The sequence below is a fragment of the Crocuta crocuta genome, unplaced genomic scaffold, assembly GCF_008692635.1.
Source record: "Crocuta crocuta isolate KB4526 unplaced genomic scaffold, BGI_CrCroc_1.0 scaffold587, whole genome shotgun sequence".
Taxonomy (NCBI): domain Eukaryota; kingdom Metazoa; phylum Chordata; class Mammalia; order Carnivora; family Hyaenidae; genus Crocuta; species Crocuta crocuta.
The window spans coordinates 1,991,496-2,008,766 of record NW_027532403.1 but is presented as its reverse complement, the minus strand read 5'-3'; the positions used below and the strand labels follow the sequence as shown (position 1 = coordinate 2,008,766).

The window sequence follows — 17,271 nt, the reverse complement described above, 5'->3', positions numbered from 1 at the left end:
CAGGCTTTAATCAGCCATAAAGTCATACATTCTTGTTTTTTAAATGTTACCGTGGTTAAGAAATAGAATAACACCATGAAGGAAATTTATTTCCTATTTTTAACTAGTATTACTCTTTAATTAGTTGAGTTAAACCTTATGGTTTGTCCTTATTTAAATGAAAATAGGTTAAGAGAAAATTTGAGATCTATTTATTATTGAATTTAGTTAAATATTTGAATGCCTTGCCATTATTTATAAACTTTGCTGTTTTGGATTCAAATCTCATTGAGACATGGTTAGTTCTTGTACAAGTGAAAGAATGGAAATTTATTATGGAATGTTGTAAGATTGAATGATATGTACTTTTGAAGTAAAGGATATGGTTGCAAAACAAATTCATTTGTTTTCTACAGAGATTAGAAGAAAACATGATTCTACATTACTAATGAATGGGTTTACTATTTCTCACTATTTTTTCCCTACTGTGGGCTCGTCATGAAAGGAAGATGTTGAAAGAAGAATTTAGAGACCTGGGAAATTTCTACACCAGGAAATATGCAGGTTAAACTCTATTCTGTAGGATCAGAAAACAAAGAGGTTTCAAATTTATGGTTCTCTGCGAAAATTTAGAGATGTCAATTACGGTTTGGTTGACTTTCTTGACTTCTGTCTTCTGATTGGGATGCATCTTGCTGTTCCTGCCTGCAGTCTCAACATGACTGTACAAATAAGAGGACCAGATCCCACTGTACTCCAGATTGTTCACGTGGGAATATCCACAGGAGCCAAAGGAACCCGGAACTATACTACACCTGCCTTCTGACATCAGTGAAAAATCCTCCCTCTGCTTAATAGCAGAACCAGGTCCCTTGACTTCCTTTGTGAATAAGGACAATGCCTCGTAACTCTGATGTCCTAGTTCATGCTTCGTACACCTATACGTTATGTGTATGTGTGCGTATGTGAGTGTGTGTGAACCAAACTGAAACTTCTCCCTGATCTCTGCTTTCAATGAGAAAAAAATAAATGGCTGAGGTTTGCAGTTTGTCAAAAGCTTTGAAAAGATTGCTTTAGCAGACTTTATTTCTGGAGGCTTGTACTGACTTTCCACTCCTTTAGGAGGGACCTGATGGGATAGCCTAATTTACTTCGTGCATGCCAATTATTAATACAAATGTCTACCTTGGCCTACTTCCTTTCATTTATACAATTTCAGGGATGGTCAGTCAGCCATGCTCCAGGCAGAACATAGAACCATTCATGCACAGGAGCTTGTGCTTTATTCTCTCCCCAGTCGGCTCCGGGCATGCTGTGGCTATAGCCCATGGAGCTCTATCTTTTATCCCTTGGCAGTTATTTAGAATCATTCAGAAAGAACCTGCCGAGCCTCATCAATAGAGGTAATTTAGCCAGTGGCTTTAAAAATGCTAAGTTACATTCCCTGTCTCAACTGAGAACATTTATATTACAGAAGAAATGAAGTGTATTCAATATACTCTTGAAGAGTACATTACAGTATCTAATTCAGTCTTAGCATCACTAACTGTACAGACATATAATGTTAAAGTAAATTAAGGTGGTTTATCTTTCAATACAATCAATTTTATTGCAGTGACAAGAGAGGATGATAATAGTTTTGACAATCTGAGCCTTTGTTAAAAGGCCTTCCAGTTTATGTGGGAAGAAAAAGCCCAATGAAGTAGGGGAATCTGGAGATGTATTCATGTCTCTGTTGTTGGTGACTGTGCGTTCCCTCTTGAAAAGCCCATGCCTTATCTTTTCCTTAGTTTTCTAATACCACCATAGTGCTTAGAATTTAGTAGGTTGATTGAATAAAAATTTGTGTAAAGACGAATTTTTTTAAACCAGATGTTTATTGTTTACTTTCTACTGTTTAAGTCGCAGTGTAGCACAATAATTTAAGAGCATAGGCTCTGGAATCTGACAGAAGTCCTGGGGCACCTGGGTGGCTCAGTCGATTAAGCATCCTACTCTTGATTTTGGCTCAGGTCATGATCTCATGGTCATGGGATCAAGTCCCACATTGGGCTCCACACAGCATGGAACCTACTTGGGATTCTCTCTCTACATCTCTCTGTCTCTCTCTCTCTCTGTCTCTCTCTCTCTCTCTCTCTCTCTCTCCCTCTGCCCCTCCCCCCCAAATAAACAATAAATAAACCAAAAAAAATGCTTTGGTCAGTCCATCCTGCTGGGAGTGCCCGAGTGCTCTAAGTGCCTTATTTCTTTCTCTGACATTTCAGCAACAGTGTATTTGCATAGCCACCATAACCCTAAAAGTTTTGTGACTTGGTTGGTAAAGTTTATTTGTCCTTATTACAGAAAATATAGGAAACGGGTGAGTCATATAAATTCTAGAGTAGCTTGTCGCAAACAATGTCTAAAGACAATAAGAATTATAAGAAAATTTTGAGTCCTTTAGGGAAATATTTTTCATCATTACTCTATACTTCAATGATTTTTTAGGACTTTTTGAATAAATATAGATAACATCTTTATTATGGTTATACTCTGTTTTTGAGACTATATTTCTACAATTAAGTCTAAAGAGATAGAAAGGTGAAATAAGTAAAGTAAAAGCATGTTTAAAGAAGCTTAAAACAGTGCTGGTAAAAACTTTAACCACAGATCAACACATCATACATTCTACTAATTTACAAAAACATTGGTACACTTGAACTTATTAAATATAGTTCAGTGGTTATGTTAAAGAAATAACGCAGGAAGAGGAAAACATATATCTGACAGAGGAATGGGACCATTACCCACACACCCTCTGTATCCTCACTTTCCTCCTTAATAGATTAGATGTCGTCGTGTGTCATTTTAATCACACTCTTGAATACACCTATAAAAACCCTTCTCCCCATCTCTCTCTCACTGGCTTGGCCTTGGGAAACCCAAGTCTAGTAAAATACAACTCACCCTTCACTCTGCACCAGTACCCATCTCAATGACTGACAGAGTACAAAATCCACCCAGTTAAACAGTTTCATTTTAAATTCATACCACTAATCTCACGAGGATGCATGTTCTGCCCAGGTCCTTGATCTATGTTCATCATCTAGTCATTGTCTTTGTTTCTTAGCTATTTCAAACCTTTTTCTTGATCCTGAATCCTCCAGCTGCTCCTCATTTAACTTTGTTGATAACCTTGTTTCTTATCTCTCTAAGAAAATAGAAGTAATCAGAATATAACTTGTATACACTCCCACTACCAGATCTGATAATTTACTTACATCTGTACCATCCTTTCCTCCTGTTACATCAGCTGTCCCTTCACTTGTGCAGTTACACTAATCCCTCTGCTTTGTTCAAGGCATTATTCTTGGAATTGCCTCCCTCCTATATCAGTTACTTTTCCTCTTTACTGGATAATTGTAGTGGCATAAAATGAAACCATATCTTCCATCTCTTCTTTTTTAGTTTTTTAAATTTTATTTATTTATTTTGAGAGAGAGGCAAAGAGAGGATCCCAAGCAGGCTTTGCCTGGTCAACGTGGAGCTTGATGTGGGACTCAAACTCACAAACTGTGAGATCATGACCTGGGCTGAAATCAAGAGTCAGATGCTTAACTGACTGAGCCACCCAGATGCCCCTAAGCCTTATCTTCCATCTTAAACAACAACTTCTTTGACCCCATGCCTTTACCCAGACACTCTTGCATTTGTTTCCTCCCACTGCCCTTCACAGCAAAACTCATAGAAGAGTTGTCCATAGTCAGCAAATACTGTTTTCTCATTCTCTATTGAATCTAACCAGGCATTCATCTTTACTACTCTGCTGGAAACATTTTTGTCAGGGTCACTGATTACCATCACCATGACAAATTTAGTAGTCAGGGTTCAGTTCGAATTTCACTGGACTATATTCAACACAGTTGATTGCTCTCTTCTTGAAGCACCTTCCCACTTATCCCCTTGCTTGATATAACTCTCTCAAGGAACTCCTTCCACCTCACTGGCCTCTCTTCAGTCTTGCTAGTTCTTTCTCTTCTTCATAGTCAGTGCCTGTTGGAATGCTCGAAGGCTCATTTCTTGGGCCTTTTTTCTTCCTTATTTATATTTACTCAGTAGTTGATCTCATATAATTTCATGGTTTTAGATATTATCTATATCCCCAAAGCCCTCAAATTTATGTCTCTACTTGGACTTCCCCTATGAACTCTGGTCTTGTATATACAAATTTCTACTCCACATCTCCACATGGGTGTTTCATAGACATCTCAGACTTATGTCTGAAATCAGTTCCTGAGCCCTACTCTTCAAAAGTGCTCCTCTAGTAAACTGGTGCAGCCCCTCTGGAAAACAGTGTGGAGGTTCCTCAGGAAACTAACAATAGAACTCCCCTATGACCCAGCAATAGCACTGCTAGGAATTTACCCAAGGGATACAGAAATGCTGAGGCACAGGAGCACATGTACCCCAATGTTCATAGCAGCACTCTCCACAATAGCTAAAACATGGAAAGAGCCTAAGTGTCCATCAACAGATGAATGGATCAAGAAGATGTGGTTTATCTATACCATGGAATACTACATGGCAATGAGAAACAATGAAATCTGGCCATGTGTAGCAACATGGATGGACCTTGAGGGTGTTATGCTGAGCGAAATAAGTCAGGCAGAGAAGGACAAATATCATATGTTTGCACGTATAGGAGGATTAGGAGGAACTTGACGGAGGAACAAGGGGGAGAAGAAGGGCGGAAATGGTGGGGGAAAGGGAGAGAGGCAAACCATGAGAGACTCTTGAATGCTGACAAAAACTGAGGACTGATGGATGTGGGGGGGAGGGGGGATGGGCATGGAGGAGGACACTTTTGGGGATGAGCACTGAGTGTTATGTGGAAACTAATTTGACAATAAACTATTTGTAAAAAAAAACAAAAACAGAAACAAAAACAAAACAAAACAAAACAAAAGTGCTCCTCTCACAGTCTTCAAGGCCCCATCAGGAAATGGCATCTCCATTCCTTTAGTTGTCCCAGTCAAACCTTGGAGTCATTTCTGACTCCTCTTTTTTCTCACACACCCCTCTATTCAGTGTCTCTGCAAATCTGGCACTGCTTTCTTCACAATATATGCAGAACCTGACCATTTCTTACCTCCTTCACCACTAACTACCTTCCGGCCTATCCCATTATTTATCTTGCACTTGGATCACTGCAAAAGCCTCCTGGCTTCTCTTTGTGTTTACACCCTTGCCCTCTTACAGCCCTTTCCCCACAATGAACATAATCCTTTTCAAATATGATTCAGATTCTATCATTTCTTTGTACAAAACCTTCTCCTTGCAGTTTTCTAGCTCATTTCAGTTAAAAACCAACTTCTTATCATGACTTATAAAATTGTAGGCAATCCGTCCCTTCCATCTCTATGACTTCACTCCTTACCCCTTTTCCATTGCTCCCTCTAGTCCAGGTGCTCTGTCAGTTACTAAACACTTTATCTCCACCTTATAGATGGAGGAGGAACTTGCTGTTCCTTTCCACCCTTTTCCTCTGTTTGGACAGTCCTTCTGTGACCACCCTATAAAATGCCATCCTCCCACTGAATCGCTCTCTTAGCCTTCTTGTCCTCATAGATTTTTCTTCTTAACTGTTATCACCACCTACCACATTATTTATAAACATTCTCTTAAAATCTGTCTCCCCCAACAAGAATGATAGTAGGGACTTTGTTTTATTTACTATATTTCCAGTACCCAAAGAATGCCTGGCACACTGGAGATGCTTAACAAATATTAGCTGAATGAATAAATAATCAGCCTTACTGTTTTCACACCCATCGCATACCCAGAAAACTTCTTCAGAATCCCTTGAGATTTAGGGCACAGAATACCTCCATTTTCTGTCTCTGTACATCCCAATGTATCTTAGTCCTCACTTTCTTTCTCCTCTTCTCAGACAAAGCGACACCCTATTTCCTGACCTTTATTCTCTGACACCATATTAATTTTGCTTTACAAGCTGCTTCTTTTCTCTTAGCTAAGTTTTCTGTCAGTTTGTAAACATTTTAAAAACCTTTCTCACTTTACCACAAAAACAAAGAAAAATGCTTTTCCTCAACCCAGTGTTCCTTTTAACTACTATCTTATCTTCCCTTCCCTTCACACACACTTACTCAAAAGAATTGTCTATGCAGGTTGGCAAATAGTTAATACTCACACTTTCTACTTTTTTGCCCTTTGCTGGTTAATCCCAACAGCCTTTCCCAGTCTCAGAATCTTCTTGTAACCCATTATTCCAGGCAGCCGTCAATAATCTGTCATACTTAACACTTCAGATGACACGTGCTTGCCATCTGAGGAGCTTATCCTTGTCTTAATTTCTTCACCTCACTCTTCAATCAGTTACAATAAAGATTCTGAATTCCTATTGTTTAAATGCTGTAGACTCTTTGTGGTCTTCATTTTAATCTCTCTTTTTGAAATTCTTTCAAAGCTTGACTTTTATAACTCTAGTTTGTTGCTGGTTTTAATTCTTTTCTCCTATTTCCTTTCTGGGACACTCATCCTCTCTTGTTCTTAAAATGTTTCTATTTCTCTACCCAGAGATATATTTCTCTTATCCTGGGATGAATGACTCATAGAGAATTGATCATTGAACTTAGGTTTTTTTTGGTTGTTTGTGTGTGTGTATATGTGTGTGTGTGTGTGTGTATGTGTAAAATTTTGTGTGTCGTATGGATATTTCTAACTAGAGCAACAATAACTTTTATTCAAGTTAAGAGGGTTAAGAATCACTGCCTCTTGCTTCCTCTGGGTAATCTCTTTCAAACCCATAGCTTCAGCCACCAGCATGATGCAAGTGAGAGCACAAAAGGGTTCAAGTCAGACCAATGTTCATATTCCAGCTTCCCCTTTTAGAAGCTATGTGACTCTAGGCATGCTACTAACCTCTTGGAGACCTGATTTGTTCAACTATAAAATTATGGAAATGACCCTTAATTTGCAGGCTTATTGTAACAGAGGTGTCATTTAGAAAGCTCTTGGTGTCTTATGATAGTAAGTGGGAGTTATTATGATGCAGTACCAAACATCTTCTATCCTAAAGCACATAAGTTTCTCAATTTGCAAAACTTCTCTGCAATTTTAAAACAGGTTTTCCATTTTAGAGTTCGTTCTCCCTGGAGCAATATGCATTACTTGACTCATGCATTATGAATTAACTGACATTGCTAGCACTGATTTGTTAATGCACAACATCTAGGACACACAGCTATTGAGTGCACTGTCAAGTGCATCTTTTGCACAATTTTTACAAAATTGGAATTGGGCACTTATATAAATTTAATCAGCCTGAGAGATGTTTATAAATTGACTTCCAGTATTTATCTGGAACAATCAAAATAGTACACTTTAAAGATGTTAATAAACATGGGAGAAACCAAATTATTCCTTATATGCAATATAATAAAAATTGGCAAGGAAGTAAAAATTGCCTTAGCATTCTTTAAAAAGCATGTGTTTTTAAAACTATGGAAGCTGAGCAGGTGTCTCTCCTCACAAGTGTTCTATATATTTATTGTGTCCTACTAAAATGTTTGTAAAACTTGTCATTTATTTACACCTTGATAGCCCTTCTTGATTCCATGCCAGTTGGTAAAAATACTTGGGAAGTATTATGTTTTAGAAGTTTAATACGCATTTATAGCCTAAAGCATAAGTTCTTCAAATGAATCCACGAAATGACACAGCTTAATCCCCAAACCCAAATATTTTGGTTTGCAAAATAGCAAAGTTTCTAACAAACTCAGCCTGGTAGGATCCTCATACTATGTGGAGCCAACTTCCTATCATTGAGTGCTTGACTCTGGAACTTTTCTGCCTCTTTCTCTACTCCTAATCTACTCCTAAAAGTGATGTGAGACATACCCTGAAACTGAATTCAAAACCTTTACTTATTGAACTTTGAAGGATAATTTTAATAGTTTTGCAACATTCTTCCAAGTGATTATAAACGCCCTTAACTGGGAGAAGTTGGAAAATGTAATTCAAAATCACTGGCCTAGACCTTTAAATGAATGAATTTACTATGGAAAACATTTAACAACTTAGTTGAAATTCTGTTAAAGAGTTTTCTGCAGGGAATTAAGTATCATATGATAAATATTTTTACAATCAAGACATGGGACTAGTAAAATTTTGAAAAGTATAGGAAACTCCAAAGATGGAAATAATTACTCATAATTCCACTACCCAGAGATAATTGCCATTTTTGTATACTTTTTTTCTCTCTTTTTCCTCACACCTTCCTCTCCTCTCTCCTTCTCTCCCTTCCTTTCTTTCTCTTCTTTCTTCTCTTCATAGAGATAGATTAACAAATATATGTCTGTATGAATACATATGTATACATATGTAAAATTATATCCTAGAAAATATACAATCTGTATTTTATGTACCACAAAATAAGTAAATAAAACATATGAACTTCATAATTGAAATAACAGTGCATTTTCAGTGTTGTATAATAAGGAAACGATCCGGGATATAGTCAGTCAAATATTTTTATCAAAAGATGTAAGCAAAAATGTAAATCAACCTCAGTAGAATGTTAGGCATCCAATAAGTTTTAATGTTGTAAATTAATATATAGAGTCTTTATCTTACTTATATGAAGTATGTGAAACTTTTAATGACAAAAAATGCACATGATAAAATTCTTTACCTTTCTGTTATCATTATGAACGTTTACTCTTAAGAAAAAAAAAAAGAAAACGGAAGACATCTTCCATTTTGAATCAATTTTTATTTTCTTCAATATGTTGAACCCAACAAGACCATCTCTATGTTTGCCCTTGTTTTTTTCTTTATCTCAGTTTTAGAAAAGATATATCCACCAGGTTTGAGCCTATAGCTATTTTTTCCCCTCTGGAGTGGAATATGACTTTTCTTTCCCAGGATTAAAACCACCAGGGATTAAGTAATTTTTAAAAGAAAACCTTAAATCGAAATACTCTTATCTAAGTAGTATTATGTGACTGTGGCTAAGGTAAGAATTATTAATATCTATCTTGTAAGATAACACAACAGGCAATATAAATTATGAATAATATTTATTTCAGTCAAGCGTGTAAGTCCCTGGAAGCATGAACAGTTATAGATATTGAGAGATTATACAGTCTTTGCAAAGTCATTTTTTAATTAATACACATAATCCATAATGCTTTATTTCTTCAATTGCTTTTCTCTGCAGTATATCATTTGCATGTTAATTTGTTTTTTAAATTAAGAGACACTTTTATCTAAATTTGAATTAGTAGAATGACTTGTTGGTATTGGTTTTATAAGCTACTATAAATTGCCATGCTGTATTTGTATAGCATTTTATAATTTACAAAGTATTTTGATATAACATTCTCACATTAATTGGATATGGAGGCTTAATCAAACCAGGGAGTGGTTTTTCTTCAGGGTAGTCGAGCTCTCATGGCTTTTGTTCGGTGGCATTTGTGTAGGTATGTAAATCCTCCACTGAAGCCTCCACAGCCCTCTGTCTTAGTTCCTTCTCTGTTATCTAAGTAAGATTCCTTTGAGGGGATGGACTTGTTCTTTGGCAGGATGTGTTTATTCTGCCATGAATAGAAGTGAAGAAAACTCTTTTGGGAAAGTATATTTTGAAAACATAATCCTGTAATGTAAGAATAGTAGACTTACTAACGATTCTTTAAGGATATTGTAAACCATCGGTGGACTAGTCAAAATATTCTCACCTTTTAGCAATTTAACAATTGTTTCTGAAGCACCTTGTAACTTGGGCATGGAGATACCGGGGATGAAATGTGAACAATTCCACCATATAGTGAGGACGAGTAATATACCTGTTCCTGGTACTGCAGGCGTAGAACATATCTGTTGCACTTAGTGGCACAGACCGTAGATCAAACTGCAGTTTGGTTAAGGAATCCCATTGAGATGGCTTTATGCTAGGATCTATTGGTCCTTAAAACATCCTGCCATCAGGACAATCCTGTTGCTACTCAGAGTTCCTATGATGTCACTCTAAAGCTTTACCTGGATGCCTACTTCAGACACTATTTTCCCCTGAAAAGAAAAATAAACTTGACATCTGAATGTGTGGATTTGAGACTTTTCAAGAGATCATGAAATCATAATAATCATCTTCCAATCATCTTTTTTTAGACAGTAAGGGTTCCAAAATGCAACTCATAGAAATTATTATTTTGAAGTATTTTCTGGCAATTTAAGAGAATGAAATGAATCTGAATCTGAGGGTACTAAACGTGGCAGCAAGCTTGAGAGGTTTAAGGATAAACTTGTAAGTTATTAAAGTATTTTCTTTCTAATTACCTTGAAGCAGATGTAGCACCTTTTAAAGTTGCAAAAACCATACTATATTCCCTCAAGTTTTTGCAAAATGAGAGAGTTTTTATTGCAAAATGTATCACAGTAAAGATGTATGTAAGTCTGATTTATGTGGGTCTGTTATCCTAATTAGTGTTTCAAAAGTAAGATTGTACTTTAAAAGTACAAACTTGTGTGCTTATCTGTGCATGTGTTAATGGGAAAATGGCATTTTTCCCGTCTGAAAAGGAATGACACAGATTTACTATCCATAAAAAAATATCATGTAGTGAAACTAATTGCCTCAGTGAGAAATCTAAATGACTTTGTCGATTTAGAGAAGGATGTTAGCACTTTTTGGCAGCTGTAATTGTGATAACAGCCTAACTAGGAATGGTTAATATTGCTCTTTAATTGCCTAAAGTAACAATACCTAGTCGAGTGATATGTCATCTCATTTATCATGCTCCATTGTGGTTTACTTGACTCACAGAACTTTCAACTTGCTTTGAACACTTTTCTGTCAAGCATCAGCTACTGGCTGATTGTTTTCCACCATGCTGTTCTGATTACCACTTTTTAAAGTCACTCCTCTGGCTGTTTCTTTTCCTTCACGCTGGTGCCTGAGCTGCCTGGAGGGCATTGCATTGAGCTGTTGACATACAGTAAATCAGTGATTCACAGCACCCAGCATTCTCCACCTTTACGTCTATTTTTCAAACTTTAGTATTTCTGTGATTTAACCCTTGGAATGGCTCTTGATTATACTAGGTTTGAGTTTTCATTTCTAGAAACAGTTTGGTGATTTGCTCGGGAAAAAGGTCCTTTTCAGGCATTACAGTTTTAAAATTTCAATCTAAGTTGTATTTTGTGAGTCTTAGTCACAATTACAACTATTCGTTGAGAGTATATTTTAGAAAACTGAGAAAAACTTTCACAGTTGATTACTAATAAAGTTCCCCACCCATAAATTAGAATAGACTAGAAAAACCCACGAATGAATGCAAATACTTGGATTTCTCAATGAACTATTCAGAAGCAACTTAAAGAAATTCTGAGATGTTTCTTTTGGCTATTTGTCTGTAAAGTCTTTATGCCCAATGTCCTCAATCATAAGGGAGTTTCTGAGATGCTCTTCACTTTCGAGCTCTTATCCAATGTCTTTCTATGTTGTGCACTCCCATGGAGGAAGCCGGCACTGCCATGGCCACGGAAACTTGCCCTCTGATCACTTTCTCATTTTTCTGGATAGTTCTATTGTAATGACTACAAGACTCCAGCTACTGGACCGTCTCCTGACAAGTTTTCTTGATGTTTTCTAGGGAATAGTTGTCACATCACACTGATTGAGAAGATTTGATGTAGACAGTCCTGGAATCTTGTGTAACATTTGTAAGGTTTGCATTGTGTAATCCATGTTTTAGGGAGAGTTATCAAACTTACCATGTTATATGCATCATTTTCAGGAAAGCCTGTCTACCAACTCACTTCCATCCCTCTTTTTCATGCTCTCCACCCTACACACACACATACATGTATGCACACATGCACACCATAGACATTTGAAATTCATTATCATACATTAGAGTTGTCTGAGTTTCCTGGTACTATATGATTTTTAATGTTTATGTAAAAGTCAATTTTTAAAAAATGTTTATCTACTTTTTGAGAAAAAGAGAAAGAAATAGAGAGAGAGTGTGTGAGTGATGAGGAAGGACAAAAAATGAGGAGAGAGAGAATCCCAAGCAAGCTCCATGCTGACAATGCAGAGCTCAATGTGGGGCTAGATCCCACAATCAGTGAGATCATGACCTGAGCTAAAATCAAGTCAGATGCTTAACTGATTGAGCCACCCAGGCACCCCAAAGCCAACTGTTTAATTTTACTGTCATTTATTGTTTGTTTTCACAACCACTAACGTAAAATCCAAAACACAATGAATATTTGTATATAGTAACATATAAATGTATGCATATGTTGCATTAAAATCATTTGTTCAGTGTAATGGCAGAAATGCCACATTTTAAAAATAGACAGGAGGGCACTTGTGGGGATGAGCACTGGATGTTATATGGAAACCAGACAATAAACTATTTGTAAAAAAAATAAATAAATAAAAATTTAAAAAATGAATAAATAAAAAATAAAAATAGACAGGAGGGGCGCCTGGGTGGCTTAGTTGGTTAAGCGTCCGACTTCAGCTCAGGTCATGATCTCATGGTTCGTGGGTTTGAGCCCTGCTTTGGGCTCTGTGCTGACAGCTCAGAGCCTGGAGCCTGTTTCAGGTTCTCTGTCTCCCTCTCTCTCTGCCCCTCCCCCACTCATGCTCTGTCTCTCTCTGTTGCAAAAATAAATAAAACAAAAAAATTAAAAAAAATAAAAATAGACAGGAAAAGTCTCATCTGCAGAACAATCTCTGCAGTTATGCTAAGCGATACTCTTTTGAAAAAATTATTTTTGATTTTAGACATTCCTACCTTTAGTTTTCCAAAAAAAATGTAGAAGACACATATATTCTGAAATTCTTTTAAAGATGCATGTTCACATTTCTGAGTTTGCATTAGTTGAAAATGTCAGAAAGGTCAGAAAAGTAAAGCATCCAGAGAAACCGAGTGCAGGTGAGAGTGAGCACGTATTGTAATTTCATCCATTACATGGATCTAGGAAGATCTACATGTAGGTTGAGAGCCCTGCCTTTGTAGGTTCCCCACCTTTAGGGTTGTCTGTTACCCTCTTGAAACTTGGCTGACCTGGTTTGGATACAAGTATCAGTTAACAGGCTGAGTTCCTGCCAGTCCTAAGTCTGCACCTAGAAGCAGAGATTCACACTGTGCTTTGTAGTCCAGGAGTGGTTGGGAGATTTAGAGCATCTGCACACTTGAAGAGTGCTCTGATACCATTGTTGATCTGAGCAAGGCTGCATACAATGGCAAGTTTAAACTTGCTGAAAGGCAGAATGACCTGGTGGAAAATGCATGAACATTGGAATCAGATTTGAGTTTAAATTCTGGCTTCTCCACCTATAGGCTGTGTGACTGTTAACTTATTTCTGTGACCCTCAGTTTCTTCATTTGTAAAATGCCGCACAATTATAAGGAATAAATGGAATAACATATCCGAAAGTGCCTGGTTCTCAGAAAGGAATAAATGAATGTTATTCTTTTTTCCCTCTCCACCACTATGGTGCAGGAGTGGGTGAGTAACATCCACTGTAACTGGTTTAGCTCCCTTCTCTGGTTTGATTCGATAAAACCTGGCTAACCACATCTTCAGACAAAGCTCTTGAAAATCATCTGTTTTATCCCCAGTTAGCGAACAAGTACCTAGAGAAATTCCAAGCCTGGAGAGGGGATGAAAGAGAGGGAAAGAGAGAAAGAGGGAGCGAAAGGGAAAATGTTCTCGGAACATGCATTTCTGTATTGATATCCAGCGGCATAGAACTGGCACAATGAGATTGTACATTATTAATTTAGTTTTAAGGATTCCCTAACTCTATGTGTACTTTTTATTTCATCCCATCTTACATGAAACCCAATTAGAGATTTTAAGAAGTTGATGTAGAGGGCGCCTGGGTGGCTCAGTTGGTTAAGTGACTATGTTGGTTAAGTGACTGGCTTTGGCTCAGGTCCTGATCTCACAGTTCGTGGGTTCGAGCTTCTCGTCCCATCTTACATGAAACCCAATTAGAGATTTTAAGAAGGTGATGTGGGGGAAGCCTGTGTGACTCGGTTAAGTGTCCGACTTCGGCTCAGGTCCGATCTCACAGTTCGTGGGTTCGAGCCCTGTGTTGGGCTCTGTGCTGACAGCTCAGAGCCTGGAGCTTGCTTCAGATTCTGTATCTCCCTCTCTCTCTCTGACCCTCCTCTGCTCACAGTATCTCTCTCTCTCACAGAAAAAGAAAAAAAAATTTTTAATAAAAAAATAAGAAGTGACGTGTAATCAATACTTTTATTCACAGTTGATTTTAGAAGGTTTTATAGTCATGCTGCTTTGAAATTTTTATCAGCTTAATCAACAAGAAAGTGACATTCAAATTGAATCAGATTGTCCAGTGGTTCCATGATCTGTTGACTGAGTGAAGAGTTATGACATACTTTAATTGAGCCTAAGACCCCTCATATTCTTTTATAATGCCCTTAGGTTGGATTATACAGAGTAAAAGATTGGTGTTTATTTTTAAAATTGACTTAAAGTATTATTGAAACAATGAGAAATCCAAAGATTTAGGGAATTCTAAAACTAAAAATATCTGCCTCTTTTTTTCTTATCACTGTGCTCTTTGAACATGTAGCTCATAGTAACAGTCTGGGCTAGAAGGCCTTCTCTTTAAGTACCCCATTCATTATGATAATGTAGTTCATCTTTTACCTTCCTTTTCTCCAATTCTAGAGCATACTAAAGCCCTTAGTCATTTTGGAATTAACATATAACAGACCATAATAGCAAGATTTTAGATAAATAACATACAATAAAAATATTAAGATACAATATGATTTTTTAAAACTACAAACTAAAATTTGTAAGTGGTTAGGTATTAAAATATTTTGAAAAGATTTTCTGAACTAGTTTAAGTTTGGGTTGTGAAAACAGTCACTTTAAAAAAAAATTTTGTAATTGTTTTCCCTTTTTCTTTTTTTCTTTTCAATTTCAGGGTCAACCTGGTCCTCAGGTAAGTGAATGCTTTCCTAACAAATTAATTTCAATTTAGGATTTCCTCAGTGTGGAGATTTTTCTGCAATTCATTTCAAAGGCTATTAAAAAAGCTATGAACCAGTAATCATGACACCACTCAGTAGACCAAATATTTCCCAGGAGTAAAGCTCTGGGGCCTCTCCAGGCTTGTGTGAGCCACGTCAGCTGTTGGACCAGATGGCAAGTTTAACAATGTACTATCATACAAAGCAAAACTCTTAACTGATCTGAAACAGTGCCACAGGACTTTAATGTAAGATAAAATGACTCAGTAAATGTTGGGTATGAACTGGTTTGCATTAGGTACTGATTAATCATGTACTAATAATGTTGCTGTAAATCCACACAGACTCTGATTATTTAGACTATGATCATACCAGCTACTTTTGATTCATTACAGACAGATATTGAGTTCGATCTACATTTTCAATATAAACCAACTGCTGAAGACATGATTTATATTTAAATGTGCATGCAGTCAACAGAAAATCTTCTGAGCTATAAATCATATTGGAGAAAATGAGGAAATTTTAGGAAGGGGAGGAATGTGTAGGAAGATGAAAGTACAAAAGAAGGGAGTTGTCAGAAATAAAGAATCAGTAAAAGACAACAAACCCGATATTAATACTGACTGGGTCTGTAGGAAGCTATTGAGAAGGGAATGGTCATTACCAATGTTTTACCTTTAACACCATAATACCCATAAGTAACAAAGCTACTTCTTGAGTTCCTCTTACAACTCTTTGCCTTTGATATGTCAAATGTTATTTCTGCCTTAGATTGTTTTGTAAATAAACAGTTTTCATGATATCTTTGTTAGTCAATATCCAAATTGTTTATTGTGGGTTAGTTCTCATATTAGACCATGAGAGTATTATTTATAGTTTTTATGAGCTCTGTGTTTAAGGAATGTCTAGCAAAGCAAACAACAAACCCCACGTACTTCAGTAGAGTGGTCCATTCTGTAATATCTTCATAAAAAAACTTCGCCATGTAGTTAATTTATGTTCATATCGGAGAATAATCTCAATATTTGTGATTTCCATTCTTAATTTTCTAAGTTAGCTCAATTATTGGCAGGAAAACACCCCAGGAAAGAAAGTTGTAGCTTATTTCCTAAATTTGAAACTACTACATTATAATGGGATGAAGACAAAGTAAAAGGTGTTTTGCATGCTTTATTTTATTTAATGCTGGAACAGCCCTGGAAAGTACTATTTTACATGTGTGTATATATATCATGGTTTATTTTATTTAATGCTACAACAGCTCTGGATAGTGCTGTTTTACTTGTGTGTGTGTGTTTGTGTTATACACACACATATACATACATATATGTAGTGTATACATATATACATACATACACACACACTCACACAGAATCAGAAGAGATACATGACTTACTTGGGGTGACACTGTAAAACTGGAGAGAGAAGTTAAGTGTGTCTGTAAAAGCCTCATATCCCTGTAGCACTCAGCTCTCAAGAGAAGACTAAAAGGTAAGCTAACTGAGAATCAAAGAAGTTGGAGTGCTGGTTTTGAGGTTATTATAATCTTTAACATATTTTAAGTATTAACAAGACCTCTGTCTTAGCCTGGATCACCTCTACCTACCCTAAAGCAGTCTTTTAGATAAGGATTTGGGTATAAGTAATTTATTTGGGAGACAATCCCAGGAAGCATTGTGAAGGAGAGGGGAAATGACACAGGAGAGGCAAGATGACCAGAAACAGATGTATTAGTGAGGAAGCTGTGGGAGACTGTAGAGCTTGCCTCAGAATTGCCCACTGAAAGGCCAGGAAATTGATGTATTTTTCCACTAATTTCTCTTCCTTCGCTGTTGAGAATTGTGGCTGAGTGTTAACTCCTTGGCCCTTCTGGCCTGTCCCAGAAGGTCAGCACGCTCCAGCTGCTAGAGGAATGCAGGAAGCCTTAGAGATGCGTGAGTCCTATATCCTTGCACTGCTTTGGAGGAAGACAGTGGTGAGGGTTGGCACCAATATCTGGTACAACAAAGAGTTGCTACAAGTGTGAGAGTCCTACAGACAAAACAAAGAGAGGAAAATTCAGATATGGGTGTGAGGACTTGGATTATTGGACAAAAAGACAGCATTGAAAGCATATTAGTTCATGACATGTTAAAGAAAATAGCTATCAGAAGAAGATGATAATCATAATAAATCTCGAGTGTGCAGCCACAGTTAATGAGCAGACGAAAGATGATAAACCAGTGCAGGAAGCCAAGAATGGGGAGAACACTGTGGATCACTG

The 17,271-nt window shown here is 36.9% G+C and overlaps 1 protein-coding gene across 1 annotated transcript in view; it reads left to right on the top strand.

The window, feature by feature from the left end:
• COL25A1 (collagen type XXV alpha 1 chain) overlaps positions 1 to 17,271 on the top strand; it is a 450,359-nt gene that overhangs the window by 260,676 nt on the left and 172,412 nt on the right. The window contains exon 5 of the mRNA XM_077778460.1: positions 14,960 to 14,977. Within this exon, the coding sequence (XP_077634586.1) occupies positions 14,960 to 14,977 (18 nt within the window). The remainder of the gene's footprint in view (positions 1 to 14,959; positions 14,978 to 17,271) is intronic.